The following is an 18,984-nucleotide window of genomic DNA, read 5'->3' as shown; positions in this document are numbered from 1 at the left end:
GAAATGAGCAGAGTCTAAGAGATCTGTGGGACACCATCAAGTTGACCAAAATATACACAATGGGAGTCCTAGATAAAGAAGACAGAAAAGAGCAGAAAGAATATTTAAGAAAATAATGGCCACAAATTTCCCAAACTTAGTAAAAGACATGAATCTACACATCCAAAAAGTTCAACAAACTCTAAGGATAAATGCAAATAGATCCACAATGAGAAACACTATATTCAAACTGTTAAAAGGCAAAGACAAAGAGAGAATCTTGAAAGTAGCAAGGGAGAAGTGACTTATGACCATGGGATCCTCAATAAGATTATGAGCTGATTTTTCAGCAAAAACCATAGAGGGCAGAAAGCAGTGGGATGACATATTTAAAGTGCTAAAAGAAACAAAAGCAAAACCCCAAAAAAAACCTGAAGACTGCCAACCAAGAATTATATATCAGCAAAATTATACTGCAGAAATGAAAGAGAAATTAAGATATTCCCAGGTAAATAAAAGCTGGAAGAGTTTGACAGTAGTACACCTTCCCTAAAAGAAATGCTAAAGAGAATCCTTAGAGGAAATAAAAGAACACTAGACAATAACTTGAAGCCATAAAACCAAATCAAATCTCTGGTAAAGTCCACCACACATCTAAATATTAAAACCAGTATTAATGTATTTTTGGTTTATAATTCCTTTTATTTCCTACATGATTTAAAAGACAAATGCATGTAAAATAACGATTATAAAACTATGCTAATGGGTACACAATGTATAAAGATAAAATTTGAGACAATGAAAACATAAAATGGGAAGGAGGAGTGAGGCTGTATAGGATCAGAGATTTATATGCTATATTAAAGCTAAGTTGGTATCAATTCAGGGTGGACTGTTGGAGGTTTATGATGTTAATTGTGATCCTCAAGGTAACCACTGAAAAAATATCTAAATATATACACAAAAGGAAATGAGAAAGGAATCAAAATGGTATACTACAAAAGAAAAATAAATACATTTAAAAAGGTAGTAATGAAGGAGATAAGGAGCAAAAAACAGTACAAGACTGTCTCTAGGAATGTGATATATTACGGCTGAGGGCGGTGGCTCACGCCTGTAATCCCAGCACTTTGGGAGGCTGAGGTGGGCGGGACCACAAGGTCAGGAGTTTGAGACCAGCCTGACCAACACGGTGAAACCCCGTCTCTACTAAAAATACAAAAATTAGCTGGGCGTGGTGGTGGGTACCTATAATCCCAGCTACTCAGGAGGCTGAGGCAGGAGAATCGCTTGAACCCGGAAGGCGGGGGTTGCAGTGAGCTGAGACTGTGCCACTGCACTCCAGTCTGGGCAACAGAGCGAGGCTCCGTCTCAAAAAAAAAAAAGGTACAAGACATACAGAAAACAAACAGCAAAATGGCAAATCATTCATTTTGACTAATTAAATGTAAATAAACTCTCCTACGAAAAACAGAGATGGGCAGAATGGATTTTTAAAAAAGAAAGAAAAAAAGCCAACTATATACTGTCTACAAGAGACTCATTATAGATCCAAGGACAGAAATAGGTTGAAATTCAAAGGATGAAAGAAAAATGATATTCTATGCTAATAGTAAATAAAAGAGGGTGAGGTAGCAAAACTAGTATCAGGCAAAATAAGTAAAAATACTGATGCAAGAGATAAAGAAGAGCATGACGTATTGATAAAAGGGCCAATCCATAAAAAATAACAATTATATACATCAAACAATAAAGCCACCAAATAATGAAGCAAACATTCACAGAATTAAAGGGAGGAAATTAGTAGACACTACAGTAATAGTTGGAGACTTCAGTATTCCACTTTCAGTAACGGATAAAAAATCTAGACAAAAGATGAGTAAGAAAACAGAAGACTTGAACAATATTATAAACCACCAAAAGGTAACAGACATATATAGAACACACTGCCCAACAACAAGTGAATATATATTCTCAACTGTACATGGAACATTCCTTCAAGAAATCTCCAAAGAAAAGTCTAGGACTGGATGGCTTCACTGATGAGTTCTACCAAACATTTACAGGAGAATTAACACAAATACTACTCTTCCAAAAAGCAAAAGTGGAGGAAACACTTTCTAAATCATTCTGTGAGGCCAGTATTGCCCTGATACTGAAGATACCACAAGAAAACTATAGACTAACACCGTTATTAATGTAGATGTAAAAACTCTAAACAAAATATTGGCAAGCCAAACCCAACTGCATAGTAAAAGAATTATACACCATTTATCAATGAAATGCAAGGGTGATTCAACATAAGAAAATTAATCAGTATATCACACTAATAGAATGAAGTGGTTTCATGATTATCTAACTTGATGCAGAAGAGTATTTGACAAAATCTAACACGTTTCCAAAAAAAAAAAATACTCAAGAAACTAGGATAGGAATAGCAGAGAACTTCCTCAACATGATAAAGAACATTTATGAAAAACTCACAGCTAACATATACTCAATGGTGAAAGACCAAAAGCTTTCTCCTTAAAATCAGTAATATGACAAGTATAATCAATGCTAATCATAATTCAAGTTCTAGCCAAAACAGTTAGACAAGAAAAAGAAATAAAGGCATTCAAATCTGAAAGAACTATCTATTCACATATGACTTGATCCAATATATAAAAATCCCAAAGAATGGCTAGGTGTGGTGGCACACACCTGTAATCTCAGCACTTCGGGAGCCAGAGGCAAGGGAGATCACTTGAGGCCAGGAATTTGTGACTAGCATAAGCAATATATTGAGATCCTATCTTTATGAAAAATTTAAAAATTAGCCAGGCATGGTGGTACACACCTGGAGTCCCAGCTACTCAGGAGGCTGAGGTGGGAGGATCCTTTAAGCCTAGAGTTCAAGTCTGTAGTGAGCTATGACTGCACCACTGCACTCCAGCCTCGGTGACAGAGTGAAACCCCATCTGTTAAAAAAAAAAAAAAAAACCCCAAAGAATGAACACACACACAGACGAGCTAATACAAGAATTCAGTAAAGTTGCAAAAGTACAAGACTGACACACAAAAATCAGTTGTATTTATATATACCAGCAATTAACAATCTGAAAAGGAAATTAAGAAAACAATTTCATTTGCAATAGCATATAAAGGATCTAGGAATAAATTTAACCAAGGATGTGAAAGACTTGTATAATGAAACTACAAAACATTGCTGAAAGAAATTAAAAAAGACATAAATAAATGGACAGACACCCTGTGTTCACGGATTAGAAGACAATATAGTTAAAGATGGTGATACTATACAAAGTGATCTACAGATTCAACATAATTTCTGTCAAAATTCCAACAGCCTTTTCTTGTAGAAATGGAAATCTAATCCTCAAATTCACATGGAATTTCAAGAAGACCCCAACTGTCAAAAACAATAGTGAAAAAGAAGAACAAAATTGGAGAAGTCACTTCTAATTTTCAAAATTTACAAAAATTACTACAGTAATCAGAGCAATGTGGTACTGGCCTAAGAACAGACATGTAGGCCAATGAAATAGAATTGAGAGTCCAGAAATAAACCTATACATATGATTAAATAATTTTTGAGAAGAGTACCAAGACCATTCAATGGGTAAAAGTCTCTTCAACAAATGATGCTGGGATAACTGGACATCAACATGTAAAAGAATGAAATCAGACCCTACCTCATGGCATATACAAAAGTTAACTTAAAAATGGAACAATAACCTAAATAGAAAAGTTAAATTGATAGAACTCTTAGAAGAAAACTTAGGGATACATCTGTATGCCCTTGGTTATTTATGACAATGGACTCTTAACATGACACCAAAAGCCCAACCATCAAAAGACAAAGCAGATACATTGGATTTTATCAAAATTTAAAACTTGGCACAGGCTTGAGCATCCCAATCAGAAAATCCAAGATCCAAAATGCTCCAGTAGAAAATCTGAACTTGAGCACCAACATGACACACAATAAAAATGCTCATTTGAACATTTTGGAGTTCAGATTTGGGAGGCTTAACTGGTAAGTATAATTCAAAGTTCCAATATCTGAAAAAATTCAAAGCCCTTCTGGTCCCAAGCATTTCGGATAAGAGATACTATACTCAATCTGTACATCATAGAACATTATCAAGGAGCAAAAAAGGCAACCTATAGGAGAAAATATCTGCATATCATGGATCTGGACAAGGGTCTAATTTCTAAAATATATAAAGAACTCTAATAAATCAACAAAAAAACAAGCAATCCAATAAAAAATGAGCAAAGAACTTGAATAAACATTTCTCCAAAGATACACAAATAGCCAATAAGCATATGAAAAGATGTTCCACATTATTAATCATTAGGGGAATGCAAATGTAATCCATAATGAGGTATCATGTCACTCCCAGTAGGATGCCTCCTCAAAAAGTTAAACGAAGATTTCCACATGACTCAGCAATTCCATTCCCAGTATACAGCCAAAAGAAATGAAAACAGGTACTCAAAAAAATACTTCTGCACAAATATTTATAGCAGCAGTACTCATAATAGCCAAAAGGTGGATACAGCCCAAATGTTCATCAATGGATGTATAAACAAACTGTGATATTTCCATGCAATGGAATGTTATTCAGTCATAAAAGGGGATGAAGTACTGATGCGTGCAATCACGATGATCCTCGAAAACACCATGCTAAGTGAAAGACGCCAAACACAAGGATCCATAACATACTTTGAGTCTATTTATAGGACATATCCTGATTAGATAAATCCATAGAGATGGTAAAAAGTTGGTAGTTGTCAGGAGCTGAGGGTTGGGAGAAATGGGAAATTGTTCCACAGGCATAGAGTTTGTGACATGAAAAGCATTCTAGAAATTGCACAGAAATGTGTTTGTATTAACACTACTGAACTATACACTTAAAAATGGTTAAGATGGTAAATTTTATGTTTTTTACAATAAAAAAATCCCATCCACGAATGGCTAGTCCCAGAGATCAGGTAGTCCAACCGCTTGTTTTACATACACATGGGGAACTGAAGCCCAAATAAGGTTAGCTATTTGCCCAAAATCACAGCTGGTCAGAGGCAGCGCTGGGAGTAGTCACAACTTCTACTCCAAGTCTAACACTCTTTCTACTTAATAAACCCTCCTGTTGGCATAAGCCTCTGAAGCTCAGAAACTGAAAATTTCTTTTTAATTGTAAAAAGAAAAAGAACTTAGATAATGTGCAATTAAAGAAAAAATACGCTGCCTGGCTGGAGGAAGGGAAATGTGGAGTAACTGCTTAATGGGCACAGAGTGTTCTTCTGAGGTGATTAAAATGTTTAGTAACTTGACAGATGTGGTACTTACAAAACATTGTGAATGTACTAAGTGCCACTGAATTGTACTTTCTAAAATGTTAATTGTATGATATTTGAATTTCATGTCTATTTAAAAAATACGTCTAAATTTATTTCAACTTTTAATCCAAATTTTTTTTCTTTTTCTTTTTTTGAGATGGAGTCTCACTCTGTCACCCAGGCTAGAGTGCAGTGGCACAATTTCGGCTCACTGCAACCTCCACTTCCGGGGTCAAGCGATTCTCTTGCCTCAGCCTCCCGGGTAGCTGGGATTACAGGCGCCCGCCATCATGCCCAGCTAATTTTTCGTATTTTTAGTAGAGATGGGGTTTCACCATGTTGGACAGGCTGGTTTCGAACTGACCTCAGGTGATCCATCCGCCTCAGCCTCTCAAAGTGCTGGGATTACAGGTGTGAACTACCACGCCTGGCCTTAATCCAAATTTTCTGACTCATACATTCCCATCTTATTTTTCAGCTATGGGTGTTTTATCTGTTTCAATGTAAATATACATAGAGAACAAAGATACAAACTCAAAAAGTCCAAAAAGCATGCATTTTGGAATTAATTCCCATTCCTTCCCAATTTGCCTCTCCAAATGCTGCCAATGGTCCTAGTTATCCATTCTTCCAGAAATGAATATGAATGTTTTCAATCTACTTGCTTAGGAATCTGTATACATTCTCAATCAGAATTCTTAAATTCTGAAATTTTTCTTTTTCTCATTCTCTCTACTTTTTCATTTTTATTTTTGAGATGGAGTCTCGCTCTGTCACCCAGGCTGGAGTGCAGAGGCATGATCTCGGCTCATTGCAACCTCCACCTCCTGGGCTCAAGTGATTCTCTGCCTCAGCCTCCAGAGTAGCTAGGACTATAGGGAAACCCCTTTTAGATAATTAAATCTAACTGGGTCTTCTCACTACTATGTCATCCTCTTTAAATATTTTCTGTCTTTTGTGTGCGTTCTGTTGCTCATTTCTTCATAGTTAATATTCCTGTCAATTCAATTCAGTCTGCTGTTTAACCGTTAGACCATTTATGTTTGAATTTTAATGTTCTTATTTCTAGAAGTTCTTCAGAAGCTTTTAAATTATGCCTGTCTTTTTTTTCTTTGGTGTCTTATTCCTTCAATTCCTTCTTTTCTCTTTATACACTTCATCTACACTTACAAATATCTTTACTGACATCATTGTGTAAATAATTGTTTGTAATCACTTTCAGACTTGTCCATGATATCTTTAATTGTTGCAGTGCTATTTTCTGGTTGTGTCTATTCACCTTCATTGGTGTGATTTGTAATTTAATTGTGAGGTCATCTTCTTTGGAAACAGTTTTGCCTCTGGACACTGACCAAGGAACTGTGAAAATGTCCCCGGGAGTTTTCTTTCCGTTCCTGATCAATTATCATGTATGTTCTTCGGTTTGGGATTCTTGTACCAAGTAGATGGTACAAATTTATGTTATAGCGCCATCTACATATGAGATGGAAGAATACCAAACAGGCTGGGCACCGTGGCTCATGCTTGTAATCCCAGCCGTTTGGGAGGTCAAATCGGGATGAGGCCAAATCAGGATGAGCTCAGGAGTTTGAGAGCAGCCTGGGCAACAAAATAGACACTGTCTCTACTAAAAAAAAAATTGTTTTTTTATTAGACAGGTATGGTGGTGAGCAACTATAGTCCCAGGTAGTGGGGAGGCTGAGGTGGAAGGATTCCCTGAGCCCAGGAGTTTGAGGCTGCAGTGAGCTATGATTGTGCTGCTGCACTCTGTCCTGGGCAACCGAGTGAGACCCTGTCTCCAAAAAAAGAAAAAGAAAAGATTAGTTTAGAGAATAATTAAGAACACTGGTAGCATTTGATGTGAATTTCTATTTTTCATAGGTCTCCCCTCTTATCCACAGTCTTCTGCACACAAGTAAAATTCCTTGCAGCTTTCACTGGCTAGAGCACTGAGGTCTCTCTTTTCATGGATAGTTCAGTTTTTTGACACAGGCTAAGTTCTAGCTCCCCTCTCTACCTAGTTCTAAGGCTTTCTGTCCTTGCATGGACATTAAAACTAGCATCAACTCCTCAACCAATATGTGGTCTAAAATCCCAGAGTATAAGTTCCTGTTTTGGCTTTGAGTTATCTCTGCTTATTATCTGGAAGTTAACCTTTCTTTCCTTAAAGCTTAGACACGTATTGGAAAAAGCTTTTATTATATTCCACATTTCAGTTTGTTGGTGTGGGACAGCCATTCCACAGGGGCTTATTACCCCACTACGTTACCCAAAGCTCCTCAATATAGTTTTTAAAACAAGTAAACCATTGTATTTTAGAGTAATCTTAGGCATGCCAGACAAACTGTTGACAACCAAGTAAGTATCCAAACCAGTGGAAAGAATCTCAAGATGTACACATAATTATTACCACATAATTCTCCTTAATTCATTCAAACACTTATCATTCAGTATTAGACATTTCCAGTAGAATGTGATATCTAGCACTTGTTCATAGTACTATAGTGCTAGTTAGCACATTCTAATGGAAGAAAAGAGAGTATCAAGAAGCCTGACTAACTAGGATAAAGGTATTGCCATAAACAACAGTGGAAGTTGGATAAAGAAATTAGAATTTGCAGGACAGAAATGATCTGTTCATGTTTCAACATGTTAACCGTAAGCATTTCAGAAAACATGCAAGTGACTATATCCAGGTGCTGTAACACTGTATTCGAATGATCTGGAATTAATCAGCTCAGCAGTATTAACTTTAACAATTAATAAAGAATATATGCCACAGTGACAATTTAAAAATATCCAGTTTCACCAAATAAAAAATTTATACAAGGTAACTTACTACAGGTTCTTCTCTGAGTAAAAACAGATCCTCTAAGATAGCAGGGGTCCCCAACCACTGGGCCACAGATCGATATCAGTCCATGGCCTTTTAGGAACCTGGCCACACAGCAGGAGGTGAGTGGCAGGCGAGCAAGCAAAGCTTCATCTGTATTTACAGCTGCTCCCTCACTGCTCGCATTACCACCTGAGCTCTGGCTCCTGTCAGCAGCATTAGATTTCTCATAGGACCATGAACCCTACTGTGAACTGTGCATGCAAGGGATCTAGGTTGAGCGTTCGTTATGAGAATCTAATGCCTGATGATCTGCCCTGTCTCCCATCACCCCCAGATGGGACAGTTTAGTTGCGGGAAAACAAGCTCAGGGCTCCCACTGATTCTACATTATGGTGAGTTGTATAACTATTTCATTATATATTTTAATGTAATAATAATAGAAATAGAGTGCACAATAAATGTAATGTGCTTGAATCATTCCAAACTTCCCCAGCCCCACCCCCACACCAGTTCATGGAAAAACTGTCTTCCACGAAACCAATCCCTGATGCCAAAAAGGTTGGGGACTGCTGCTCTAAGAAACCTGGGATTACAAAGGCATACTCCAACTCTTACCAAAAGCTCTTTACAATAAGTAACGGGAGATTTCTGCATTAAACCTATTTCTGTGAAAGGAATGATAGATCTAGCTATTTGGGGATTAATTTCTGATGTTATGGGAAATGGAACTAAAAGTATTTTTTAAGTGATAACTGTCACAATATAATCTGCATCTGATATAAAAGTTGCAGGGATATAGCAAAGCACAATACAAATGAAAAAAATAGGTAGTTTCTCAATAAACCTTAATCTCATTTTAACCACTAGAGGGCTACCTTGACATTTGATTTCTGATTCCTTAGCCACTCTTTTTTTTTTTTTTTTTTTGAGACAGAGTCTCACCTAGGCTGGAATGAAGTGAGGTGATCTCAGCTCACTGCAACCTCCGCCTCCTGGGTTCAAGAGATTCTCCTGCCTCAGCCTCCCGAGTAGCTGGGATTACAGGTGCATGCCACCATGCCCGGCTAATTTTTGTACTTTTAGTAGAGACGGGGTTTCACCACATTGGCCAGGCTGGTCTCGAACTCCTGACCTCAGGTCAGGTGATCCAACCTCAGGTGATCCGCCTGCCCCGGCCTCCCAAAGTGCTGGGATTACAGGCATGAGCCACCATGCTCGGCCATAACTTCTCATTTCAATACTTACCAAGAAATAATTATCAAATCACTTTATATACTAGAGGACTTTGTGGGCAAGGAAATATGCTAATACAGTAACAGTCGGAAGGACTGTTCCCTTCTTAGTAGGCTGAACAACAAAAGTAAAACTGGTAGACCTGAAATTTAAAAAATCAAATTCTCTCATACTTCTTGGTCAGCTTTTGTAATACTGATGAACTTACGTTTTAAGTGTTCCAGACGTCATAAGTTCAGTCACCAAAACAATGCACTTCTTTCCTTTTACTGTGGATTCCCAGGAATCATAAAATCTAACAATATTGGGATGCTGAAGACCTTTTAACATTTCAGCTTCTTCTTTAAATCTCTGCCTCTCAGACTTTGTTAATTTTCGATCCTAAAATCAAAAACCAAAACAGAATGTGGTTTAAAATGATAAAACACCAAATCAGACAGTTAATCTTAGACACTTAAACATTACTAAATCATGATCGATGGTGTTTAAAAAATGCAAATGCTGAAGTTATAAATGATAGATTTGGATTATATACATTCATGCTTGAGATCATTTTAGTATCTTTACTGTTAATGTGTAACTCAGATATAGTCTCATTTTTGTAAGGTGCAGTTAACTTTCCATATCCAACATAAGTCATCAATTGCTAGACATGCAATTTAATATCAGGAAATGAACACAGGCTTTGGAGGCAGAAAGACCTAAATATAAATTCCAGTTCTATCTTTGCCTTGATTAAAATCAATCTATCTTTAACCAAAACATTGTTTTTATTTTTGTTTGTTTGTTTAAAAGACAGGAAGTCACTCTTTGACCAAGGCTGGAATGCAGCGGTGCTATCATAGCTCACTGCAGCCTCAAATCCTGGGCTCAAGGGATCCTCCCACCTCAGCCTCCAGAGTAGCTAGGACTACAGGCATGTGCCACCTTGCCCGGCTAATTTTTTAATTTTTTGTAGAGATGAGGTCTTGCTATGATGCACTGGCTGGTCTTGAACTTCTGGTGATCCTCCTACTTTGGCATCCCAAAGCCTGGGATTACAGGTGTGAGCCACTGCATGAAGCCTAATTTTTTTTTTTCTTTTAAGCAATAACTTAAATACTCAAGTATTTGTCTTCAAGTCAGGAAAATTATCAGTATCTCTCTAAACACTGTCTCCTCTCATTCTCTTTTTCTCCCCTTCCAACTCTTCTTTTCTTTTTAAACAATTTTTAAATGTGTGTGAGTATATGTATAACTTTAGTTTATCCTTAATATCCTTTAATTTCTCTCTCATTTTCCATTTCCTTCTGTATGCTACTTTCTGGGCAATGTTTTCTGATCTACCTTCTTGTTCATTAATTTTTCTCTTCAGTTATTACATCAATTATTAATTGAACTTTAAGGTTCTCACTCTGTCACCAAAAGTACCCAATAAGGAATGTAATAAAAGGAAACCAAGTTACTACTCCTGTTTCTACTCTGCCCAATAGCATTAAAACCAATGGATACTATGTACATGCCTCTTACATAACACTTAATCACAGGCAACATTATATTGACTCTTATCCCCCATAGAATAAGCCCTCAGAGGCTTTATTTTGTCATGAAAAGGCAGTGACAAAATACCTTTTTGTGTTCTATCTTTAGCACCTGACAACCTAGCATAGTGACTTGTTCAACAGCCATTTGTTGAATGAATTCCATAAATGTCTTTTCCCCTCAATACCCCTTTAAAAGTGTGTGTGTGTCCTTAATAAGCAGTTAGCATTTCCCCAAGGATAAAAAATTCCTGTGACTTAAAAGAAAAATGAGAATTGAAATTGGGCCTCTGAGTCTCAGTTAAGTCCAACACAACCCATACAGAATGATCAACTTGCAAAGGTCCCAGCTTTTGATTTTTAAAAATGGTTTGTAAAAGCTTATTGTAAAAAAGCTGCCAACTACTTATTTATAGCAAAGCATAGAGGGAAAAAAATGGGGGACTTCTTTGCCATCAAAAATCCGTGTTTAATTTTCCTTGAGAATACACTGAATGACAATCTAAAAATTCCATAGAAATATTTAGAATATTTTATCTCTAATTTGCCCAGAAGACATCTATACTATAAATACAGGCTACTTTACATAGCTAAGTGTTTTTATCCTTTCTGAAAAGTATTATTTATTTTAAGGGATCTGAGAACCCCTGCTTAATGTTTGAAGTTAGAAATACAGATGCATGACAACAGATTATCATCAACAAAGCAGGAAATGGGGGAAACCTAAACAAATAATTTGGGGCTTCTTTCAATAATTTGTCTACTTGTTCCATCTATAACTGAATCTTGTTTTTTTTTTAATCTAGGAACATTTCATAAAATATCTTAGAGAAGTACATAATTTTAGTACCCAAAAGACTTTAAGACAATAATAAAGTAGATCAAAACTAACATAAGACACAGATCAGAAGGAACACCTGGGGTTTTAAAAATAATTTTTGCCAAGTATTTGCCATTTACTAGTTGGCTGCTTCACTTCATTTAATCCTCAGAAAAATGTTGTGAGACGAACTGACTCACAAAATGTTATTATCTCCCTCAAATTCACATGAAAAACACAACTAAGAGACAAATGAAGATTTGGTTCAAAGCTCATGTTTCAATGACAACAAACAAACCCTAAATATTTTGCAAAACTTCTAAAATAATTTTCTTCTCAGAAGATCCACGTTATTATATAATAATTATTGAAAAGAAATAGGAACTTTATACTAAAATTACAGCTGAAGGTAAAATAAGAGGAACCATATATTGTTTAAATATTACCAACTGTCAATCAAATTATCATGAATACAATGATAAAATTTTAAAAGACTGTATCAAAAAGTAGCATTAAAACATCAAGTGAGACTTAGAATGGATTAGCCACTGTTGCTTTTTAGAAACTTCTCTTCACCATTATGGAGCTGGATATTCCTGGGGCCTTAATATACTATACTATCCCAATTGCAGCATTCATTACCTTCAATATAAACTAAAGCTGATACAGCTAACCCATTCTATTCATTTCGTTCATTTCTTTCCATCTACATTAAGTTGTTTTGACAGGATAAATGAGCAAAACCAAGGATCAGTGTCACATGACCTCTTCATAACATGCACAGTTCCAGGCTGCTGGGGGTGGGGTGGGGGTCAGGCAACAACTAAAACAATTGCTCATCTCAGTACTACCCAAATTACAGTGCTCAGTAGATTATCCACTGATGTAATTTCTTCTGGAGTGAGAAGCACAATGCTAATGTTTAGTACAATGACCTCATAACCATTTGCACATCTTCCGTCCCTTGCTTTTAAGAAGCTGTTTCATTTTAAACATCCTCTGACAGACATCTCTCTTTACCCTCATATTTTAGTATTTTTAAAGTAGCAATCCCATCCTTTGCTATTGTTCACTTTATTCGCCCAGAAGCAAACCTTCCAAACCAATTGTGTTAATGAAGCAGTGAGACTAGTTTTCATTCATTAAACTTGAAATTTTTACTTTACAGCTAACAACTGTATCCCCAAAATTATCTGGTCCTCAAGTCTTATTAACATTTAAATTTCTCTAGTATTATATATGTGCAATATTCAAAATTTTACTGCTAAATTAAGACCACATATGATAACTCTACATATCAAAATATGGGTGGAGAAAAGTGTCTGGAATTCTTGATTAAAATATTTTAGGTCAATATTGGAATACTCCCTCCTTATCATTTTCTGCACCACACTGACTTAGCAAAGACATGGGCATCTATTTCACCTTTTTTTTTTGAGACGGAGTCTTGCTCTGTCGCACAGGCTGGAGTGCAGTGACACAATCTCGGCTCACTGCAACCTCCACCTCCCGGGTTCAAGCAATTCTGCCTCAGCCTCCTGAATAGCTGGGATTACAGGCGTGTGCCACCACACCTGGCTAATTTTTGTATTTTTAGTAGAGACGGGGTTTCGCCATGTTGGTCAGGCTGGTCTGGGACTCCTGACCTTGTGATCTGCCCATCTCAGCCACCCAAAGTGCTGGGATTACAGACGTGAGCCACCGTGCCCGGCCTCTATTTCATCTTTTAAAGTGATACTAATTGTTGTTGGGTATTAGGATAAAGAAATAAAAACTTGTCTTCAGGCAGAGGGTACAGCAGTTTGTAACATTGCTTTCCAGGGCACCATGGGTTTCAGTTACAGTTTACAGAGAAAAAAATTTTTTAAAGAATTATTCTATATGTTAAAAGAAATTAAGCATATAAATAATTATTTAAGTCTGGCAACTCTCTCATAGGCCTATATGGTATAACAGCAATTCAAAGATGACAGAAGTATTAACTGTAGGTAACTAACTCTTCTTAAAAACTTCAGAATTAGAGATTGAAGGCCTGGGAAAGGTTGGAAAAACTACAACTAGAAACAAAATAATAATTCTCATGCAAAAATTCTTAACTGTTAAAGATAGCAAAAAGACTAACATGGCTTTCAAGGTGTTTTGAAGTATAATATAAAAATTACACCTGCATTTTATGTGGCCAAATCTACAGATTAAATTCCTACTGCAGATTTCTTTATGACCTTCCAGTCTGGTACTCTTAGAGATGAAATTTGGGGTCTATCCCATAAAGAAGAGAGTCTGTGTGAGCCCAACTTTCCTCAATGGGTGAAAAGATATCATAATTATGGGGGGGAGGGGCAGGTAAACATGGCATCACATCCCCTGCTTCCCCATGGAGACTTTTACCTAACATTCTGAAATAGTACCAGTTTCAGAAAGACCAAAAAAAAAAAAAAAATTTTTTTTTTTTCTCAAAAGAATAGGAAAAAAAAATCTGGTTACCTGGTTGTTCTAACTCCTCTATCAGCCCCTTCTTCCCAATATGGCTCACCTTTATACACTTTATTTATTTACAAAAAGTTTCTGTTTCAAAGAAGTAAGAAGAAAAGTCTACTTATAAGAGAGATAGGAGGCCAGGTGCGGTGGCTCACGCCTGTAATCCCAGCACTTCGGGAGGCCAAGGTGGGCAGATCACCTGAGGTCAGGAGTTCAAGACCAGACTGGCCAAGATGGTAAAACCCCATTTCTACTAAAAATACAAAAATTAGCCGGGCGTGGTGGCAGGCGCCTGTAATCCGAGGTACTCGGGAGGCTGAGGCCAGAGAATCGCTTTGAACCTGGGAAGCAGAGATTGCAGTGAGTCGAAATCTCGCCATTGCATTCCAGCCTAGGCAACAAGAGCGGAACTCCTTCTCAAAAAAAAAAAAAGAGAGAGAGATACAGTTTTCTCAAGCCAGATGTATACGAATGCATAGGTTCTATTAATTAGGCACCCTTCACTTAATCCCCAAATCTGGGCCAAGAGTATGTAAACGTTGGAGTCTAAGAGGTTCTCTCCACCTCTCTTTGGAGGGCACAAAAGCCACATGGGATTCCAAAATACCTGGGACTTGGCATATACAGGAAGCTTTAGGTTAATGCTAAAAGTAGCAGATACATATAATAGCTGAACCACAAAAAGAAAAAAAACACATTTAGTTCTATTAGAAAATGGCTTAGAACATGTGGACAAAGGCAACAAATAAAAATATATTAATAAATAAAACAGAAAATGGCAAACTAGGGCTGGGCATGGCGGCTCACACTTTGGGAGGCTGGGGCAGAAGAACTGCTTGAGGCCAGGAGCTTGAGACCAGCCTACAACATAGCAAAACCCCGTCTCCAAAAGAAAAAAGAAAAAAAAAGGCAAACTACTTTCACTAAGTGACTTACAGTATCTATTGCATAGCAAAACTTAGAACAATACCTAGTCATTCACATAAATTTTTAAAGTTTTTTATTAAAGTAGATTAAATTGATTTGAATGTGAAAGCAGCTAACTAACAGGGTTAAACTCAAACTACTATAGGTGAGGTCTTGCAGGAGTTCTTCCTGAAGAAAGCAAGAAGGCTGAGAAGGGGAGAAAAAGGAAAGATAAATGTGAATGAGAATAAAAATAGAAGAATTATTGCTCCCAGCCGGGCGCGGTGGCTCACGCCTGTAATCCCAGCACTTTGGGAGGCCGAGGCAGGCGGATCACGAGGTCAGGAGATCAAGACCATCCTGGCTAACACGGTGAAACCCCGTCTCTACTAAAAATACAAAAAATTAGCCAGGCGTAGTGGCGTGCGCCTGTAGTCCCAGCTACTTGGGAGGCTGAGGCCGGAGAATGGCATGAACCCGGGGGGCGGAGCTTGCAGTGAGCCGAGATTGCGCCACTGCACTCCAGCCTAGGCGACAGAGCCAGATTCCGTCTCAAAAAAAAAAAAAAAAAAAAAGAATTATTGCTCCCTACTGGAAGGAAATCTTACACTTCAGAGACAAATGTTACTCTGCAGCAAATGGGGAAGAAACAGTTCCCAAAGTTTTTTGAATAGGGTAATGAGGGTTTGCCAAAGGGGAAACCAACAAAACAGAACTGAAAAGCTCAAATGGAGTTATTAGCACTGAAACTTAGTGGGTCATCCTGTAAGAATCTGCCACCACAGGAAAGCAAAAGTGGTTGTGCACATCACAAAGACAAGCATCTCAAAGAATTGTTTCATTTTGTTCAGGAAAGAAATCAAGAAAAAAAATAAGCCCAGTACATAAAAACAAAGAGTTAGGTTTTCAGTGTGCCTGATGTGGCTTTCACTTAAAGAAATAAAAGCAAAAGAGGGAGGACTCATTAATCTCCGGAAAAAAAAAAAAAAAAAACAGAGACAGGGTCTCACTCTGTTGCCCAGGCTGGTCTAGAATTCCTGGCCTCAAGTGATTCTCTGCCTTGGCCTCCCAAAGTGCTGGGATTACAGGCATTAACCACCACACCCAGCTCTTGTTAACTTTAAATACTGTGTACTACCTTCCCACCCACTCCCCACACCAGCCCCCCACCCCGCCACAAGGGTCTTCTCCTTATCAGCTCAATCTTAACCTTTCTATCCCTCTTTCCCTCTTTTCCATACTTACTTGGGGAATAAGGAATAACTATTTCAAATTTATAGGGAGATCTAGCCCAGAAGCCCAGCAAGAAGATTTGAAGAGTCAGGAAAAACAAAACCTGAAAGCAGAATTTCTACAACAAATGCAACCTGCAACTGAGTTTTACATTGAGAATATACGATATTGAGCATGTACATAAGAATATACAATATCTTTATGCCTGGCAAGGTCTGACTTAAATGTAATGTTTTACTAATTCTGGAATTCAAATTAGATTTCCAAATATCTACGACATTTTATGAGCAAAGACTCAATATATGTCCAAGCCTATAAAGTCTCTCCACAAATCACTCATTCCCTATTTCCCTTTGTCTTCCCAGGCAATCTCTATAATTCCATGATTCCCCATATCTCATTTCCATGGTCACAAACTAATAAAAGCCACAACTACGTCATATCAAAATAAACATTGCCTGATGATTCTCTTTACCCTTCAACCTACCCTTTAGATAAAGATATTCCCCCAGACACTATTTTTATGACACCAAGCTCCTTGCTCAAAAATAGTAAATGCATAATTAACCAATTTTGCTTAAGTATAAGAATCTTCAGGGGCACTTGTTAAGAAAGGATTCTAGGACCCTGGCCCCAGTCTCCAAGGAAGGGATTTCTTATGACCAGCAAGTTTGGAAAATACTCCATTACATCAAATCCAAATTCCAAAGTCACTTGGATCCAGCTTATTTCTCAATACTTTCCAAAAACAACCCACTACAGATAAGGACTCTTGTTATTCTCACATGCCATGCTTATTTCTTCTTTTGCACTCCTATTTCTAAAGTAACTGCCATGAGTTTTAGTTTCCTTGCCTGTAAAATGAAAACACCATCTTTCCTGAATAGCTAAGAATTATTCTGAGTGCTCAACATATTGTAAGTGTGCTTTGAAAACTGAAAATAATTACACAAATTAAGAACATTATTTTTATGGCAGCTACCCCATTCACATTGATTTATTCTCCCATATGTATTCCTGAATATGTTTCACAGGCTGAAATAGGCTGTTGAAGAAGTCATCAGGAGAAGTTAGCATTTTCTTAATTTTGGACTATCGATATTATCAGAGGTGGCGAAAAGAATTTTTCTTCTTTAAATTTCAGAAAAAAGAATTTTGGGTTCTAACTTAGACAATTAATTAAAAATAAATATATGTATATTGTGGCTCATGTAGGTGACCACAAGATTTCATTAGGCAGTTTGCTTTTCGAATCATATTACCAACCAAATGATAACCTAAATGACAATTTATAAGTTCGACACATTAATCATTAATTTTGTTAATTAATTTTGACTATAGGTAGTTTGGCACGTCCTAATGTCAGCAAACTTTCCTAACTATATACTCTGAATTCTTTTACCAGTTAAAGTTTCTGCAGTTATAATTTGTAACTGAAATAGATACTCTCACATAAGACTAAGTTATTTATAAAGGAAGACAGCCACAATTTGGTTTGCACTGTCAAAAACATTAATTTTAGTAGGTTTTAATTAGCACTTACACTAAAAATTGGTTTTGCTGTTATAGCTGTGTAAGATCATTAAGTCACAAGCAGTGTATATGTATTTTTTCCATTTACACATACAATGTTTTAACAATTTAAGTCACATTAAAGAACTGTCCTTTTTTCCTTTAAAACATGTCTAGCAGTAAGATACCACTTCACACCAATCAGGATGGCTATTACCCGCCCCCCCCAAAAAAAGGGCCAGTAGGGAAGCAAAAAAGTGTTGGCAAGGATGTGGACAAAGTGAAATCCTCATGCACTGCTGTGATTGTAAAATGGTATAGACAATGTGGAAAAGAGCATGATAGTTCCTCAAAAAGTTGAACACAGAATTACCATACAATTCAGCAACTTCACTTCTAAGTATACGCCCCAAGAAACTGAAAGCAGGCACTCCAACAGATACATGAACACCAATGTTAACAGCAGCATTTTTTACAATAGTCAAAGGGTACAATGACCCAAGTGTCCATCAACAAATGAACAGAAAACAAAATATATAAATATAAAGGAATATTATTTAATATTAAAAAGGAATGAAATTTTTGACACATGGTACAACTCAAATGAACCTTGAGAACATTAAGCTAGGTAAAAAAAGCCAGACACAACAGGATAAATAATGTCTGAGTCTACTTACATGAGGTACATCTAGCATATGCAAATTCACAGAGACAGAAAGTAGAAAAAAGGTTACCAGGGACCAGGGAAAGGGGACAATGGGGACTCAGTTTTTAAGAGCTAAGAGTTTCGGTTTGGGGCCAGGCACGGTGGCTCACGCCTGTAATCCCAACACTTTGGGAGGCCAAGGCAGGTGGATCACCTGAGGTAAGGAGTTTGAGACCAGCATGGTCAACATGGTGAAACCCCGCCTCTACTAAAAATACAAAAATTAGCTGGGCGTGGCAGCGGGAGCCCATAATCCCAGCTACTCGGGAGGGTGAGGCAGGAGAATCGCTTGAACCTGGGACGCATAGGTTGCAGTGAGCTGAGATCGCGCCAAAAAAAAAAAACTTTCAGTTTGGGATGCTGAAAAAGTTCTAGATATGGATGACAGTAATTGCACAACATTGTAAATGTGCTTAAT

The 18,984-nt window shown here is 37.2% G+C and overlaps 1 protein-coding gene across 46 annotated transcripts in view; it reads right to left on the bottom strand.

Annotated features, from left to right (window-relative positions):
- WNK1 (WNK lysine deficient protein kinase 1) overlaps positions 1–18,984 on the bottom strand; it is a 159,491-nt gene that overhangs the window by 89,663 nt on the left and 50,844 nt on the right. For all 46 annotated transcript variants that reach the window (XR_010147726.1, XM_016922525.4, XM_016922528.4 and 43 more), the window contains 1 exon segment: positions 9,600–9,772. Coding sequence is in view for 45 of the 46 variants with exons in the window: in XM_016922525.4 (XP_016778014.4) it covers positions 9,600–9,772 (173 nt within the window). In the remaining variant the exon portion in view is untranslated.

This window comes from Pan troglodytes, chromosome 10 (genome assembly GCF_028858775.2).
Source record: "Pan troglodytes isolate AG18354 chromosome 10, NHGRI_mPanTro3-v2.0_pri, whole genome shotgun sequence".
In the NCBI taxonomy this organism is placed as follows: Eukaryota; Metazoa; Chordata; class Mammalia; order Primates; family Hominidae; genus Pan; species Pan troglodytes.
This window is presented reverse-complemented; position numbering and strand designations above follow the sequence as displayed.